Below are 18200 nucleotides of genomic sequence, written 5' to 3' on the forward strand. Positions count from 1 at the left end.
GATCAATTTCGACCATTTTGATCGAAATGATCAAAAAGTTAGACAATAATACGATGATTACAAATATTCGATACGAAGTTGTTTCAACCGACATTTTCGTAAGCGTCAATATTTTTACGAAATTCGAACTAAATGTTTTACTGAAGAGGCAGATATTAATTGTAAAGCAAACCGCAAATACACGCAATAAAAACGCAATTTGACGTAAAATATCAACTCCGCCTAATTTAAATCGAAAAGCAATTTCGATTGCCCAACAAATAATGTGTAATCCGTACGAACTCGCAATTAGAAAGGTTAAGCATCCTCTTTTAGTGAATCGTTGACGCTTTTCACCAAACCTTACTAATCCCAGACATTGCAGAATTTTCAATATAACAAAAGTGAAGACATTTTTGCTGCTGTAACTTTTATCTCCATTTCCACGACCAAATATTTTCCAACACTTTTTAGTTACGATATTTTTTCCAAAACGTAGATTTGCAATTCTACGAGCAAACATTTTAAACACTTTTGGTCTTGGTTCACGATCACCAACATCTACCGTCCGAAACACTAACATTTTATTTTCCGTTGATCAACAGCGTAAATATTTTTATCGTAATAGAGTTTAATCCGTAAACAGTATTAATTATTTAATATACTGTGTACCTTGATCCCGCACTAAGGTATATTTTTTCATTATCTCCTTCAGGTCAAAAAAATCTAGTTAAATAACAATGATTATGGTGTACATTATCATTTTTTCTAAACGCTACTTAAAGTTTGGTAAATAATGAATGATAAACAAGGGGGTTAATATTTCCAATTTCAAGAATACCACTAAACGTTTTGCCACATTTAATATTCATGATATTATTAATCCAAAACATTGCAGCATTTTAAATACAACAAAGGTGAATATATTTTTGCTAACACTTAAATTACCAATTTCACGACGAAATATTTTAAAACCTTTTCTATTCATATTTCACAAACGACAAAGGTTGCCGACCCAATGAATGAGGTTCGAGTATTAGCCACTGCACTCACATTCAGTCTACTTTCATATGTTTAGTACTATGCCGTTTAGTTTAAAACATTAGGAGTGCAAATAAAATGTCCGTTAGATTGAGTTTCCCTTCACGGTTCTTAATCTTTGTACAAAGATTAAAGTAAAAATTCAGGTAAGCCGTTTTTAATAGTAATTAAATGGTAATTATATTTTGTAATAAGAAATAATAGTAGGTAAAAAGTGGGGCATCCAGCTCACCCGGGAGTCGGGAGTCCAGGTTATTTCTATGGGGAGTCGGGAGTTAATGTTATTTCTATGGGGAGTCACGACTCCCGGGTGAGCTGGATGCCCCACTTTGGTATACTATCTCTAAGGAGTTAATGTTATTTCTATGGGGAGTCTTCTTCTATGGGGAGTCAAGAGTTATAATGTTATTTCTATGGGGAGTCACGACTCCTACGAGTTGGATGCCCCACTTAGGTATACTATCCCTAAGGATAGGGAGGGGGTCAGACAGGGGGACAGACAGGTGGTAATATACTTCCGCGTTCTACTAGAGAATGAGTGTCCATAGGTGTATACTTTGCGTACGATCGAACAACATCTGTTTTAATAGGGGGAGGGGGGGGGGACATTGAGGAGGAATGTTGTCTGGAAATATATTTCCCCTTGTAAGAGTGATAACAGTTGTTCTAATAAGAGTCTGATGATTGATAACATTATTGAGGGGTATTTTAATTTGGAAGGAAGAATTTCTAGGAATGTCAAAGTTTTATTATAATGTTTTCCAGTTGATTACAATAGGTTTTTTGATCACACTACATTTTGAATTCTTGAATTTCGTTCTGTTCCTTGTGAGGATGTAACTTGGTGATAATTCGGAATTATTTAGTGCATCATCGAATAATTTTAATGGTGATTTACTGGTTTCATTCGTTTTTCCTGCTTTAATTTTAGGCTTTCGAGACACGTTGAGTGATTTTTTCCCCTTTTTCTTTTTTAAAGCTGTTTCAGATGTTGGAGTTCTTGTTACAGCGTTGTTATTAGGTGGGGTTGCCGTCTGTGGCTTAACATTGGGTATTATGTTTAGATTTGGTGGATGTGGTGATTGTGTTGTAGTGGTCGGAATCTGGGATGGAAGGTTATCGACATGAACTACATCTGGTTGCATTTTGCTTTTATTATGTAGGAAATTTTCTAGCAGGTTCATGTATCGTTTAGCCTTTTCCTGGGAGGACATTCCTGTCTCCCTCAATATATCATACATGTCACGATCTAACGCTGTCATTCGATTATCCAACACACTCTTGTTTGACTCCAATTGTCCATATGGTACTAAAACCATAGGTCGTGAGGATGTCATTTTACACCGAGTAGGGCTGATATCCCGTTTACAATGGAGGGTAACAAGGAGCTCAGTAATGGGAGAAAACCCCCGTTTTGTGATTTAGAAAGTTCTTTCCGTTTGTCCTTTAGTGAAACTCTCCGCTTTGATAATTTTCTAATTAGGTTTTTATACCGCTTAAATCTATTTTTTACTTTCACTGGAAGAACAACGTTCCCTTTCGTTATATTTAAGCAGATTTCACACACGGATTTTATTTGAGGGTTAGAAAGAGGATGAGAAATATCCCTCAAAGGGTGACCGTCTAAGGTGCTGTACCGTCTCATACTGCTGATCATTTAGAAAAACCACCGTCATTTATGTAAAATATCATCGACTCTTTCTCTAGAAAATTAGTTCTCAGCCTAAGCAGATCGGGTGTTTCTTGACGGGTATCTATGATAAGATAGGAGTAAGGTTTCGAAGTAGCGTGGTGAAATGCACTGGTTAAATGTTTGGGGTTGTGGCTATACATTTGATTCGCTAAATATTTTGTTTGCCCCTGATCCCTAGGATTCCGCATTAAAATTATGTAATGGGAGTTCAAAGAAACATCACGCATGATTTTCCCATTTTTGAATAAATTTTGAGAAAGCAATATGACTGATAAACTATTATGATGACAACCTCTAATAAATAAATTTCCGATGTTAACATTATCTTTGGACTCGTTAATTAAATCATCTATTATTATTAAATTGTTAATAGACGGATCGAAAAAGTCATCTAGATTTTGAGGGAGTCCATTGTGAAATTCTACAAGGGGTTCCACTTTCCTCAATTCCTCGAATTTACTCTGATAGGCCCCGTAACAATAGCAAACTCGTTGTATTTTAGGCGTGATGCTGTTCTCAAGGTTTCTTAAGATTTTGAAAACGAATTCCGACTTCCCACTTTGCGAACTCCCTGTAACTAACCAAGCTGAGGGGTGGATAAATTTCAAATACCACGTATCCATTTCATGACCCATAGACGAATGACATGGATTTGAGAGGTACCTATACTTTTGTAACCTCGTTACTAAAAATCCAAGAATTGAAAGATTCGGGGTAACCCAACCATTTAACGTATAATTGAACACCATTCTTTGTTTTTCTTTTCCTTAAAACCTTCTCGATTTTAAACGTGCAGTTCTTAAGGTCTTTCCCAACTTTCTGAATTTCATTTTCATAAAAAATTCCCTCAATTTTATCCTCGTTTAAATCTTTTAACCGGTATACAGGCGGGGTCCTAGGGATACGTTCAATTATTCTAAAAAGTTCTTCTGACCAAAATGGTAGATAGCGCTTATCAAACACCCCTCTAGTCTTGCTAATCCGTACAATGTCACCAACATCAAACTGATAATCGGTGGGTGGGGAAAAGTCATGATTGCCGTACAAGTTTAACCATACCTCCTTCGAATTTTTAGAGGATACCATTATTGGCTTCATCTTAATTGCTCTGTGATGCGAGTTATTATAGGCGGAAGTAAGTTTATCTAAGATATGAATGTATTTCCTAGAACCCGATTTCGTAAAATATCTATACATACGTGCCTTTAACGTTCTTATTAATCTCTCACAAATTGATGCCTTTGTATCTGTACTTGTAGAGTACATTTTCATTTTTCGAGAATGGATGAATTTCTTAAAAGTTTGGTTGTAGAATTCACTCCCCCTGTCTACGTGAATGAGACGTGGGACTCTATTGTTAGAATTGGAAAGTATGCACTTAAATGCCTTAACAAGCGTCACGCCTTTCTTATTTTTCAACACCTTTAAAAATGCGTATTTACTGAAAGTGTCAACACATACTAAGATGTAATTGTTACCCCTGTTTTCGCGTGATAGGTTTCTTAGATCCATTAAGTCTAATTGCCAAATTTCATCTATTCCAAACACTAAAGTACGATTTCGCTTAAATTTGTGAACAACTGGTTTATGAAGGGTATACACATCATTGTGCTTCAAATAATCCTTCACGTTTTTTAGAGTTACTTTTATCCCATTATCCTTAGCGGATCTATATAGTTGGTTTACACCGGCGTAGCTTCCGGCGTTTGCTATATCATGGTAGAGTTTCTCGAGTTCAGGAAAATTCTTCATTTATGATTTCTTCTAGTTTTATGTAAAATACGAGGTGTTTTTGAACTTAATGTTCTTAATAAGGACTTATAAGAATCCAAAGAAATACCCTTCACCCCTCTACGTTTTCTAGTTTTTCTAGCTGCTTCTAACCTTTCCACGACTTCAAGAGGAATGACTAACGTTCGCCTCATCCTCCTCCCTTGAAATGCGTCCCACAACTAATTACTATCACATTATATACAAGATTCCTAGAACTAATTACCATAGCGTTATATACAACTACATTAAAATATGACAAGTGATTTTTTTTCTCAAAACAAGAAATAAACCATATTTTATTAATGATCCATAATTTCATATATTTTCCTTTAACCATTTTTTTACATTTTCCAGCGAATCATCGCAATCAGAATTTCGCCATTCATGACAAGGACACTCGCCCCTAATTGTATATTTGAACCCTCCACAGTTTTCGCAAAAGTTTCTCTCATCCAACAGTCGACGGGATGTAGCTCGCGTGGCCATCCAAACCACCTTTTTCGTCTGGCTTAAAACGCATCGTCGAAATTTCACGCAGTTCCGAGTGGTGCAGAAATAATCTAACTGGCCGTCACCAGGCATATGTTTAAGTCCCCCCTCGCAGTGAGGGCAGAGGAGACTACCTGTTCGAGGAACAGGCGCGAATCCATGTTTTTTCAGGGTTTCAAGAGTGTCATTATCATTTTCCATGGCCCTGAAACTAGATTAATAAAAATTCCAACACCACCACCACCATCAGAAACTACAATAACCTGGTAAAATTTGAAATAGTGTTATTTCTAAAGAGGGGGGGGGGGTTTAGTTTACAGAGATAATGGGACTAAAGGGGGAGGGGGGGGAATAGCGAATGAACCACCTCCGAATTAATAATCAGCGAATTCATCCGTAATTTTATAATGGCCAAATGCTAACGTCGTAATTCCGTCCTTTAAAACATATCGTTTTGAATCAAAGGAATTTAAACATTGTTTTTTTTGATGGATTGTAAAAAGTTTATGTTTTTGGCTCGTTATGCGAATAATGTCCGTCGTAGTGTTTTTTCTTAAAAACAAACACTTTTTGTAATCCTCATGACGTACATGCCTTTGAATCATTCTTTTACATATGCCTTTAGCTGTTTTCTTTTCACCCGCGAGGGATTTAATGCTATACATTTTTGGTTTAAGACCGCAGAAGGAAATTATTGGGATGGAATTTAATTCATCTTTAAACACACCCAACCTCTTCTTGTTAGACTCACTGAATAAGAAGTGGTTTTTTGGATAATCGGAGGTGTCCAATTTATCCATATGTTCCTTAAAATCCCGATATACATCCTCAGTTTGAATAGAATACAATAAGGAATCTGTATCCGTGAAATTTAGCAAAGCTCTATTGTTGTACTTCGCTTTGATAAAATCATAGTGGAATTTGTACATAGTGAGTTTTGATAATTCTAGAACACAGAAACCGGTATAAATGGGGCGATTTAAAACTAGCTTCTTCTTAATCATATGAACACCGACAAGGTTTTCATTAAAAACAGTAATTCTCTCAAAAGCTGGAGAGGCTGTTAGTTTCACCATTCTTGCGGGTGTATGGACTAGTTCGAAATTTACCCTACATCTTAGATTTTCCATTGTTTTCCCGAAAACTGAATTATTCAATAATTTATATAGATCTTTCTCAAAAGCGTTATTCGCACTCTTCCTTTTTAAGGTGTTAAAGTCAATATATTGCTTCAACCATTTCCCTTGTCTAAATTTAAGAGCTTTATGAATTACCCTAAGTTTCATCCCGAGTTCTAAGTAGTATTTTAAGTTACTGTAATGAACTACGTAATATTTTTTATCATACAAGTTAGGTACCAGCTTGGGGAATTTTAACTCCCCTTCACTCCCTGTAGCTTCTAGAATATCTTTCGATAATGGTGAGAGTTCATCGTAGCTAGTAATTTTTTTCTCGGGTGCGAGGGGATAATCATTGTGAAGATCATGCAATTCGGGAGGGTATTCGAGATCAACTTGTAATATGTATCCCGTCTCTGAATCATCAGGTATATTTCTAATTTCATCCATAAGCGATTTTAGCTCATCATTTTCCACCCAAGAAAACGAATCTATAGGCAGTGGTTTTGACATAGCATCGCCGTACAGGTTATTACAATCTTCAAAGAAATAAAATATTTTACAGCAAATCTGTTTTTCATTAATAGTCCACCCTTATTATCGTACCAAGATAACACAAATAGTTGGTTGGTTTAGAAGGGTCGTAAGATTCAGCAATGTAAGGGTTATTTGCCTCCGAAAATTTATGGGAAATCACAGATACTCCCCCTCTTACGCCAGATTCAATAAACAGATGCATGTCTGGATCTTTAAATAATTCCAGTTTCACCTTGCTCATTTTGAGAGCAGCCATCCATGACAGCCCCGGTCCGGTATATGTTCTGTAGAGGGGTGAAAGGTTGGGGGGGGGGGGTTATAATACGTTAAACCAAAAATATGAGGGGTAATATACCTATTACAATCAATTCCGTAGTTATCGCTAATCATCGACCTAAAATTTTCAAATACATCCGCCAATTGGAGTGTATCAGCTTGCACGTAAAGATCATGATAATCACCTAGGAGTTAGAAATTTCAAAATTACTTGAAATTACTTCAATTTTTTAACTGAAGAGAGCGGTCTATACCTAAGGTTTTCAATTGAAACACACTCCACACTTTAAGTGCATGATTATAATCCTCATCGCTAATATTTTCTCCTGTCAGTCTGTTAAAAAACTTATCCTTTGAGGGTAATCTGGTTTCGTTGAATTTTTCAACATCACTTATGTAATCGTAACAGTAAACCTGTTTACGTAGTAGTAACTCAGCCTTCTCCTTTTCATAAACTGAATTTAAAATTTTGAAGGAGGCTAAACCACCTTCCGCTAAATTTTCTACTAACGTTTGTAAACTACTCGGCATGAATCTATACGTATCTAAAAACCTTAAATTCCCTAAAGAAAAGGAGATATAGGTCTCGGAATTCGATGGGATACATTGTATACGTTGGTTCTTATACTTCCCTATTTTCTGCATTAAAAGATGACCATCATACCTACGAATTGTGTATTAGACGCTTATAATAATTTTAAGTGTGAGTATTAATTACCGCGACATATTATGAAGTAAAACGGGGATGTAGTTAGGCAGACGAAGCTTTAAATTACACGATGAATGTGCACTACCCCTATATTCACCAGTTATGTGCGAGTGATCGCGAACAGGTTGGTTGTTTAAATCATCAACATAAAGTTCACCACATATGTAACAAGTTGTAGAAAGTTGGAACGCGAGTTCCTGTTGAGGGGATAAAGTTATAGGTACAGGATTACGGAGTTTCTCCTGTATAATCTCATCCTCCACTAGCAAGGAATCGATGAATTTTTCCACGGCGTCCTCCCCTCTATATGTAACGGGTTTAGCCGGAACACCTATATCGAACCTTAATCTATAAATAAAACACGTCGGAATTACCTGAATTAAAAATATCTACCATTAGACGGGACAACGATGTAAGAAAACCCCGAACAAATATGCTCCGAAAGTTTTACTGTAGCAGAAAGAGATTTTTCACATAAATCCGCTTTCGCCAGTACCGATTCAAAATCGGCGTATATCGACCATGGAACCTAAAAATATTATGGGTGAAGATACAGTCCTTTAAAGTAATCGACGGAGTTTACTTTTTCTTGAAGCTCGTATTTATCGAATTGTAATATATTGTCTTCAGGCATTTCGATCTTTTGTGGTGAATAAACCGAACACTCCTTCACATGTTCATCGCACCTTACTTTCGCATTGATACCGCTAAATCGGTGTAGACAATATCTACAATAAAATGAAGGTCCCTTGTGTCTCGCGAAACCGGATAAAAGACGGTCAAGATCGTCAATTACACAGTAATGTTTCTTATTTCCTTCACCGAATAGTAGTAGGTCAATTTGTCGTCCTTTTTCGCATTTATTGTCAGAGATGTATAGTGGGAATATATTTTCCTCATAACCAAAGACATTTATAGAAAGATTATTTAATTCCTCAAACTTTCTAAGTCTCACGGAGTTTAATTCAAAGGGGAAGGATATATTTGAAGTATTGAGCGAGTGTTCGTACCGTTTATATTTAGAAACCCGTTCTTTGTTATGCCCTGACACGGGATGGAGTTTAGCTAAGATACTCCAAAGAAAGCACTTATCGTCTTTGTTTTGAATGTTTATTAAACACTTTTTAGCAGAAAGTTTTTTTGGTAATTTAATGTACGTTCCACCTATAAGAGGTTTATACGAACAAATGTTCAATTGAATATAAATTAAGTTTTTGATTTTCCACCCTGACCCCTGATTTTCAAACGCTTCCATTGAGTTTAAAATTTTTACTATACATCTCGTTAATTGACCGTGGATTGCATCCATCATCATAGTAGTTTGGGTTAAACTGCGGAAATATGGTTCACACTCTACTTCATCAGTCGAGTTCGCTAATTGTCTATAAAATTTGACTTTAGCAACTAAATACCACTTAATTCCCTTCTTCTCCTTTAAATGTTTTTTAAGATAGTTAATTATTTCCCCTCTGTACTCGTTTATCAGAGATGTAAAGTCGAGCGCGTCATTACCGTCAAAACGCGCCAAGAAAGCAGCACCCCCTAAAACGTTCATTGTTTCTATTCGAGGGTCGGTGTTCAGCTGTGTATTCGAGTTTTGTTGGGAGGTACTAGGAATAGGGGAAGAGGGGTGGGAAGACGTTTCTGTTACAGGTGCATCCGCTGTTACCGACTGTGAAGTTCTCGATGTAAATGGTACCGAGGGTGTTGCAGGGGTAGATAAATTTGAGACTTCGGGGTGTTTTTTCATGTGCCTTGTAAAAAGATAGTGCCGTTTAAAAGTTTCCCCGCAAATTTGGCAAACTAAAGACGTCTTTTGATGAGTTTCTCGCTCATGCCGTAGACGGTTACAGTTTTTGGTGAAAGGTTTCCCGCAAATGGTGCAGGCGAATTTCTCCATTTTTTTCCTCCAGTGTTTTGAATACAGGCTTACCTATATCCATCCATTATAATATCACGTGGTTCATTTCTATTTTCCCGGTTAGGGAGATTGTGGAAACAGAGGGACTAATAAAAATGTGAGACATACCTTAGGTTGGATGCTGTGGGATTCCCGGATGCACTCTCAGAAAAAAGTGTGCAAAGCTAGTCCAAACTTGCACAAATGGATCCAATTTTAGGCGTATTTTGAAAAATTGTTCAAATTTGGTACATACATTCCAAAGTCAAACCTTTGGTCGATTTTCCGTTCAATATGGGTAAAAAGTGTGCAAAGCTAGTCCAAACTTGCACAAATGGATCCAATTTTAGGCGTATTTTGAAAAATTGTTCAAATTTGGTACATACATTCCAAAGTCAAAACTTTGGTTGATTTTCCGTTCAATATGGGTAAAAAATGTGCAAATGCACAAGCCTTTTCTTTTTTCTGATTAAATTTATAAAGCTTTAAGGTAAGATATGGGCAAGCATGCAGGTGGCCTTTATCTTCCACGTTTTTTTAAATTTGAGTACTTTGACATAAGTGATTTTATTCGTATTTGTGATTTGGCTTAGCGGTTGGTTTGAATAATTTGGTTGGTTTGGCCAATTTTACATAGTGATTTGACCGATTTAATAATAATCTGCCAAACACCCAACTTACACGTATAATTCTACACCTACTATTTCAGTCTGGTAGATTGAACTTAAGCTAATTTGGCTCTCCCACTGTTGAAAACAAGTAAGGTTTAGAAATTGAAATACAAAAGTAACACAATTAAAACTAATAACACAACAAATTAATTCCAACAAAAATCGTCGAGAACATTATTATTAAAAAGCCATTATTGGTCTTTAAAATTGGTTTAAATTTTTATCTAACTAAAACGTTAGAATTTAAATTAAACGTTAAAACGTATTTGTGAGAAAGCCTTTTTTTGGAAAATACGGTATTATAAGTGCTTTTGGTTAGTATTGACGAAGGCGTTACCACCTGTCAGTCAAACTTCTTTCAACAAGTAAAAATTCCATTGAAACGCGTCACTGTGCCGAGGGTCGAGGAAAGGTTCAGGTTAAGTCTTAGGTTTAACGACAAAGAAAAACCCATATCCAGAGGTACCTCTCGGCGCCTCAGTAGCTGTCACGTGACCAAATAACTACAAAGACTTCTTTTCAAAGAGTTTTCGGAAATTCTTTTGACCATTTATTTAGCCAGTAGAACTTGTACTCAACAGTAGTGAACAAGAAAACCGTTCTTTAGCTTGATGAAATTTCTCTGCATATAGTGATCACAACGTTTGCTATTCTCGCGCCATTTTGAGAGTTGTTCGTAGAAGAAAAGAATATCTACATTTCATTAAAGGTATGGCTTCAAAATTTTAAATTAAATTATGCTTCGTCCAACGAAAGAAGAGATAATAATTACGATAGAATATTCATACATCTTTCTTTGGTCGAAGTGTAGTATAGCAAAAATTTGATACTAAACTAGCTATCGATGTTTTCCAGATTTCTTTTCCTTAATTTTACATTTATCATTTTTACTTACCAACAAAGTAAATTTTCGATAATAATAAGAATTCCCTACATAAGTTAAGGTAAGCTTTTTATCCATGTATTCTATATATATTCTATTTCCGGCTGGAAATATAATTTGATTTAGAAATAGAGTAGTGTAATGTGAATTTTATGTTCTTTATTCATTGTGTCAATGACTTTTAGAGTGCTCTAAGAGCAGTCGGAGCAGCTAAATTGAATAATAATTTAATAAATTAAATCACTAGTTAATATAGACTAGCTTTAATTCTTGGATTTGTAATCTGTAACTGACCCCTTGAAACGGATCGATGGTACGCGCTCATACTGAAATTTTAATCTAAGGGTTTTAGATATTACGAAAATAATTAATTTCGTAAGACTATATTTGAGTGGAATTTTTCGCGCCAGATCTTTGGTCCTGCCCATTTCGGTTAGAATTGCTTGAAAAGAAAAAAGGGGTAGCGGGCCCGCGGGGGGTACATTCCCCAACCCTCTCTTGGCTTTGTTCACCACACTCTCCTCGCACGGGACGAAAGGTTGGTTTTCAAAGGCGCTTGTTGAGGGTAAAAATCGAAGCGATACTTTTTCTCGTTCCCGCTCGTTTTATACCGTGAACAAGGGCTTTTGAAAACCCAACTTTACCCTGGTAAGCCTATTTTTAGTTAGCTCGGGAGTGGAATGCGGCCACTCCTGCGTTTGCCTTTCTGGGCCACGACTTTTCACCGCCGATCGTCGCCACAGATTTCAAAGGAGAGGTGACACGACGAAATAATATTTTTAAAGGAGGAGTGACGAGTGAGAGAGTTTTGGGAGAAAAATAATTAATAAAAAAACTATTTTAACTAAAAAGTCCATCTGCGAAAACCATCAGCTGTTTAGATTTCGATTAGAATGTTTAGATTTTGATTAGAATGTTTAGATTTTGATTATAATTTTTAGATTTTGATTAGAATGTTTTGATTTTGATTATAATTTTTAGATTTTGATTGGAATGTTTTGAATTTGATTAGAGTGTTCAGATTTCGATAACAATTTTTAAGCCATCAGTATTAACCACACATAGCCCAAGTTGTAGCATTTACAAATAAATGGCAAATAAATGGGTTTAAACATGTAACAGGTATTTAGAATATAATATAGGCCGGCTAAAGTTAGCAATAGCTCTGTTGTAATTTTTTCAAATCAAATTTAATTTTAAGTTAAGATCTTTCCACCAATGAAGTGTCTTTACTGTAATGTCTTATGTTTTTGAAAGGTTGCAATTCATGACCTCAAAATGGTTTTTGCGTGCTCTATTTGTGTTCACCCCAGGGTGAAAAAACAGTGTTATAAGTCATGGCTAAAACATTTGTTTGTGCTTCACTCGCACGAACCTAATCGAAGTTTTAAATGTGCCTTCGAACCTTGCACACGCATATTTCAAAAATATGTGTCGCTAAAAAGTCATGTTTACCGAAACCACGTAGGAAAAAGTATCGTAACTGTTCCTGGATGTTTAGCAAACGACTCCAATTCAGAATTAGAAGATAGTGAACAATTTGCGGATGAGGAAATAGTGAATAATGATTTACAAATTAGTGACCTTGAGAGAAGTGCTGCTTTAATGATTCTAGGAATACGCGAGAAACATAAAATACCAAATTCAGCTGCCATAAGTATGTCAAATAGCTTCACCGATCTATTGGAACAATCAATTGAGGTGTCATTTAACTTACTACGAAAGCCAGGTGACGACGAATCTGGTAGAAATTTCCATGTTAAAAAAATTACCTCTGGGGTTACATCTATTATTAAGTCAGAATACAGGTTACATACATATTGCAAAGAACAATTAAATCTTGTAGAGCATATTGAATACACCCTCGGAACTAGAAAAGTCAATAAGTCTATTTTCAAAGATACCCTAAGCTATGTGCCTGTTATTGAAGTCCTTAAGCATCTTTTAGCGCATGATGACGTTTGGAGTGACTTTTTAAAAGTGGACAAAAGAAATGTGAACTATATGGTAGATTATCAAGATGGTGCCATTTGCCAAGCGCATCCATTATTTCGTGTAGACTCCAAAATATTAAGACTTCATTTCTATTTGGATGAGGTGGAAGTTGTTAATCCACTAGGGGCCAAAAGGGGGAAGCACAAAATTTGTTTGATCTATTATGCAATTGGAAATTTTAGTCCTGCCTACAGAAGCAAATTAAGTAGCATTAATTTAGCTATGGTTATTAAATATCCCGTCCTAAAAAAATACGGCTATAATAAATGTTTAAAGCCATTATTGGAAGATTTGGAGCTTTTACAAACTCAAGGGTTTGAAATAAGAAGTAAAAAAATAATTGGGGCTTTAGCAACCATTTCTGGGGACAATTTATCGAGTCACGGTGTAGGTGGGTTCCTTCAATCATTTTCCTCTGGAAGAGTGTGTAGGTTTTGTATGACCAAGAAGGAACATTTATCTCAGAAATTAGACGAAAACGATATGATTATTAGAAGTGAGGATATTCATAAATACCATCTAGAGGCAATTCGTGAAAATCCAGATAACATTCCAATATATGGAGTAAAAAGCTCTTCCCCATTTTGCGTGTTACCGCATTTCAAAGTAACCCAGTCACTGCCCCCAGATATAATGCATGATTTCTACGAGGGGTTAGTACCCAGAGTGCTAAAACTGTGTATAAACCATATGATTAGTGAAAATTATATTTCTCTGGATGATATAAATGCGAAATTAGAAAGTTTTCCCTTAGGAGAACTTAATGTAAAAAATCGAAGCGTACCGATAACCAAGAGTGTACTTTCTGGCAATGGTACACTCGTTGGCACAGCGTCCCAAAAGAAATGTATGTTAACGTTTTTCCCTCTCATGTTCGGTTCGTTTTTCCCTGTTGATGACAAATATTGGATTTTATTGTTAACCTTAGTTGAAATTGGAGAAATAATCATAGCCCCCGCAATAAAAAAAGAATGGCTTCCTTATTTATATGATTTGATATACGATTTCAATTGTATGTTTAATGAAATCCCAAATTCCCGATTCACTCCAAAGGGACACTATTTGATTCATTACCCTCGCTTAATTTACGAATTTGGGCCTTTAGTTCGTCTCTGGTGTATGCGCTTCGAAGCGAAACATCAATATTTTAAACAACTTGCTGCTATATCTAGAAATTTCAGGAACATTGGTTACACAGTCTCTAAACGTCATCAGTTACTTCAATGCTGGGAAAGAAGTGGGGAATCGGGATTTGAAGATGATTCATTTGTAACCCCAATGAAGATTAATTTTTCCAATCTTCCGTTTGGTTTAAAAGAACATTTAAGAATGTACATGGAATATTTAGTAGACGCGAAAGTTACTCAAATTGCCTCCACCATTCGCGTTAATTCAATAACATACAAAGCAGGATATGTATATTGCCTCAATGTGAATAGTGACGACCTCCCAGTATGTGTGAAAATCTACTATATTGTACAAATAACTGAAAAATGGTATATATGTTGTCGGCCATTACTAATAACAAACTTTATGAAACATTACAATGCTTACTGCGTGGATGAAAGTAATGGCTGGTGTATTTTTTCCCCCGGTGAGGAAATTGATAACTACGCCTTAGAATTATATAAAATTGACGCAAACGCAGTTTTAGTCTTTAATCACAAACTATGTAGCAGAGATTAATTTCCATCTTTTAAAGAAAATGATGTCTAAACAAAAATTTGTTTAGAGTTTTAAGGATGGCAACAAACCATTTGAAATATCACGTTACGTGCAAGGAAAAAAAATTAGTGTTTCAATGCGGTGATGTCAGCAAGGAAACATTTATTCAAGAACTTGAGACTCTTTTTGAAATCAATCAAAAGATTAAATATGTCCAGGTTGAGGACAAGGATTTCAATGATTTCGTAAACCACAACTTTGATAATGGGTTACCCGAAAATAAGTCGAAATTAAACTTGGTTTTAAAACCAAATGATGTTGTTTTGGAAGAAACAAGCACTATCATCCGTATGGAAAGATCTAGGTATTAAAAATTCATATTCATCTAAAATATATAAACACGTTGAAATTATTCTTCCAAATTTTTAGTTCTTCGAGCATAACAAACCCGGGTCAATCATTTGGATTAAATAGTGATTCTCTGAAGTCGATGACAGATGAAGCCTTTTGCAGAGAAGCCTCTTCTACAACAGACCTAGAAGAATTATCCATTCCTAGCCCTTATGTAGTTCCTAGACTCCCGGAAACTATTAGAAAAATGATTGAGAGCAAGAATCCCCATGTATTTAAGAGGGAATACAAGGCCCAAATTGTACGAATCTTGTTTGAAGACATGAGTAGATACAAAGAGTAAGAGTAGTGTGCATTCGCTCGTTTTTGTACCTTTTGATAATATAGCTTAATTGTAATATTCTAAGGTATCCGACAAAGCAAGAACGGAATAGAGTTTGTAGTGCTTTGGTTGAGAAATACCCTTTTCTAGAAGACAGGTTAAAGCACCCAAACAACAATGGATATGTAAAGAGATAAGTTAGATGTGATGTTCATTTTGTTTAATATTAAATACTTTTAGAACACGTGGCTCGAAAGTTTGAAAACTAAATACCGTCACGAACGGGCTAAAAACAGTAGTTCAAAGATGGTCGAAGAAATGAAGAAAAAATATGCAAAAAAACGTAAGCTTCCAGCAGAGGAAAATCCCACAGGAGATGAAGAATCTCAGGAAAGTCAACCCAAGCCAAAAGAGCCCAAAATAAAAAGGTCAACTCAATTGGTGAGTCCTGTGTTTAACTAAAATAGAAATATAATCATTAATCCTAACAAGCCTTTTTTTCTTTCATCAGAACCTTTCCAGCATAGCCGAAGATGAGGAAACTATACAAGCTCATTTATGGGCTATGAATAAAGAATTGGAGAAATCCAAACCCAACGAGAATTTAATTGAAGAAAAAATGAAACGTACAGCTGCTTATAGACAGAAATATGCTTTCCAGCATTCTGTGCCCGACGTAATTAGGATGTTTCCCGTTTTGTCGAAGAAAAACAAAGTAATAATTATTTTAAGGGATGATGGAAGTTATATTAGATAGTGTTAAAGGGAGGTTGAAATGGAAAATCAAGCGATTTTTAACGATTCGAATATTAATTATAAGATCTATCTGCATAGTAAAACATTTAGAAAAAATTACAGAACAATTTTAAAAATCGAAATACATTGAGAATTCACGGACAATTTAATGTTTGAACCTACGATCAATCGTGTAACAACGTGCCTTTATTCCTTTACACGCGCTATATCGAGCGCAATTATAGCACGAGATGTGATAAACAATGCCCAGGATGTGACAAAAGTGAAAACTTTGTTAGCTGAAGGGCAGGGCGTTACACGATTGATCGTTCAAGCTTTAATTTGTCGGGGAAATCTCAATCTTTCTTGATTTTAAAAATTATTCTGGGATATTTTCCGAATAAATGTTTTACTTTGCAGATAGGTCTTATAATTAGTAGAAGAATAGTTTAAAAATCACATGAATTTCCTTTTCACCCTCCCTTTAACTAACAAACTAAAAGCATACAAAAGTAGTGTTTATCAGGCCTTCTCTAAATATATTCCACTATAAGTAATTTGATTAGCATGAATCAAATATAAAACTTTCCGGACATCGTTTTTTATGGTAACAATTCTAGTCTATTGTAGTTGAAACATTTTTAAATCCATTATGAAATGTGTTCGTTGATTGCCTAGAACTCTATCTGGCCGTGGCTTTTAGCTTCTCGTTGTATTTTAATAGTATAATTTTGCTAATGAACTACCCCTCTTTCTGCACAGCTCATTAAAGAACTGAATATGCTGTGTAACATTCACCCATCTGCTGAAAAGGTTCTCTACCTACATTTCCAGCCCATCGCGACAAGAATTTTGCAATTGGTGCAGAAAAAGAAAAATGCTAAAGCTATTTTGTCCATTTTAAAAGAAAAATGTCAAGTTATGTCAGATGATGCTTTTAAAGGTAAATACAAACATAGCTGCGATTAACTTTTATCAGTAATATATTTTTATTTATGTTTTGCAGAATTGCAAATACGGGCTTCAATTTTATTATTACCGTGCTTATTTGGAGAATCAACAAAATTGTTTTTTACTGCTGATGTGAGATTTGCATTTTGAAACCTTTTTCTCAAAATTCTAAATCCTGCTTGATCATAAATTTTAATTTGTGCTCCTTTTTATAGACGCCTGAGGGAGCTACCCCTATAATCTTGTTTTCGGACATAAATTATCTTGATGCTGCAGCCGAAGTCCAAGTTGAGTCTGAAATCTTTGAAATTGGCTCTACCGAAGAAGGTGCAGTTTCTGTTTTTGCCGCATATTACGTGTTTCATATGCAATATCCGAAACCACTTGTGAAAACAATGGAGTATCTACAAAAAATTGTCTTCAAAATTGATTCCGGAAAAACTTCCAACGCTATGCTAAATGCAATTAACATGCTTTCTCTGTAATAAATGTATGTATGTTGAAATAAATATTTCAGAAAGACATCCTAAACGTGACCTTTTCATATTACCTATCAAATAGCTTTACAATATTACTGGTTAAATGTCCCAAAATGGGTAGATTAAAGCCCCAAAGTTATGCGTTAAATCCCCGAAACTGGACGATAATAGGGCTTAAACTGATCGATAAAACCCACGAAATAAAACGACAATAGCCTCGAAACTGAACGATATGTCTCGAAATTGAACGATAATAGCCCTGAAATTGAATGATAAAACCCCCTAAATTGAACTTTAATAGCCCCAAAACTGAACGATAATACCCCTTAAATTGAACGAAAAAATCCGAAATTGAACGATGAATAGCCCTAAAACTGAACGATAATACACCTTAAATTGAATGCTAATAGCCGTGATATTGAACGAAAAAAAAACCTAAATTGAACGATAATAGCTCTGAAATTGAACGATAATAGCCCTGAAATTGAAAGATAAAACCCCCTAAATTGAACGTTAATAGCCCTGAAATTGAACGTTAATAGCCCTGAAGTTGAACGGAAAAAACCCCGAAATTGAACGATAATAGCCCCAAACCTGATCGATAATACTCCTTAAATTGAACGAAAAAAAAAA

The 18200-nt window shown here is 35.5% G+C and overlaps 2 protein-coding genes across 5 annotated transcripts; one reads left to right on the forward strand and one right to left on the reverse strand.

The window, feature by feature from the left end:
- Window positions 1-4800: 4800 nt before the first annotated feature.
- Window positions 4801-9605, reverse strand: LOC149679695 (uncharacterized). Its single transcript, XM_089835467.1, has 6 exons — window positions 8009-9605; window positions 7625-7946; window positions 7161-7570; window positions 6986-7091; window positions 6700-6914; window positions 4801-6632 (listed from the first exon to the last, which is right to left on the reverse strand). Exons 2-6 carry the CDS (start codon window positions 7630-7632, stop codon window positions 5350-5352), a joined length of 2022 nt encoding a protein of 673 aa, XP_089691593.1. The 5' UTR covers window positions 7633-7946; window positions 8009-9605; the 3' UTR covers window positions 4801-5349.
- A 73-nt stretch (window positions 9606-9678) lies between these two features.
- LOC149679696 (sterile alpha motif domain-containing protein 3-like) lies at window positions 9679-17619 on the forward strand. Of its 4 annotated transcripts, none has more exons than XM_089835470.1 (10): window positions 9679-10895; window positions 11042-11130; window positions 14797-15093; window positions 15159-15419; window positions 15488-15587; window positions 15643-15843; window positions 15914-16117; window positions 16900-17080; window positions 17144-17220; window positions 17304-17619. In XM_089835470.1, exons 3-10 carry the CDS (start codon window positions 14807-14809, stop codon window positions 17571-17573), a joined length of 1581 nt encoding a protein of 526 aa, XP_089691596.1. In that variant the 5' UTR covers window positions 9679-10895; window positions 11042-11130; window positions 14797-14806; the 3' UTR covers window positions 17574-17619. The 4 variants fall into 4 exon arrangements, with proteins under 4 accessions (XP_089691596.1, XP_089691595.1, XP_089691594.1 ...); XM_089835471.1 differs by having other exon boundaries at window positions 9680-10895; window positions 14948-15093; XM_089835469.1 differs by lacking the exons at window positions 15159-15419; window positions 15488-15587; window positions 15643-15843; ... (2 more) ...; window positions 17144-17220; window positions 17304-17619 and having other exon boundaries at window positions 12327-14892.
- Window positions 17620-18200: the final 581 nt, after the last annotated feature.

Source organism: Phalangium opilio, unplaced genomic scaffold (assembly GCF_054372755.1).
Source record: "Phalangium opilio isolate 3A_F unplaced genomic scaffold, DU_Popi_V2 ptg000041l_1, whole genome shotgun sequence".
Lineage (NCBI taxonomy): Eukaryota > Metazoa > Arthropoda > Arachnida > Opiliones > Phalangiidae > Phalangium > Phalangium opilio.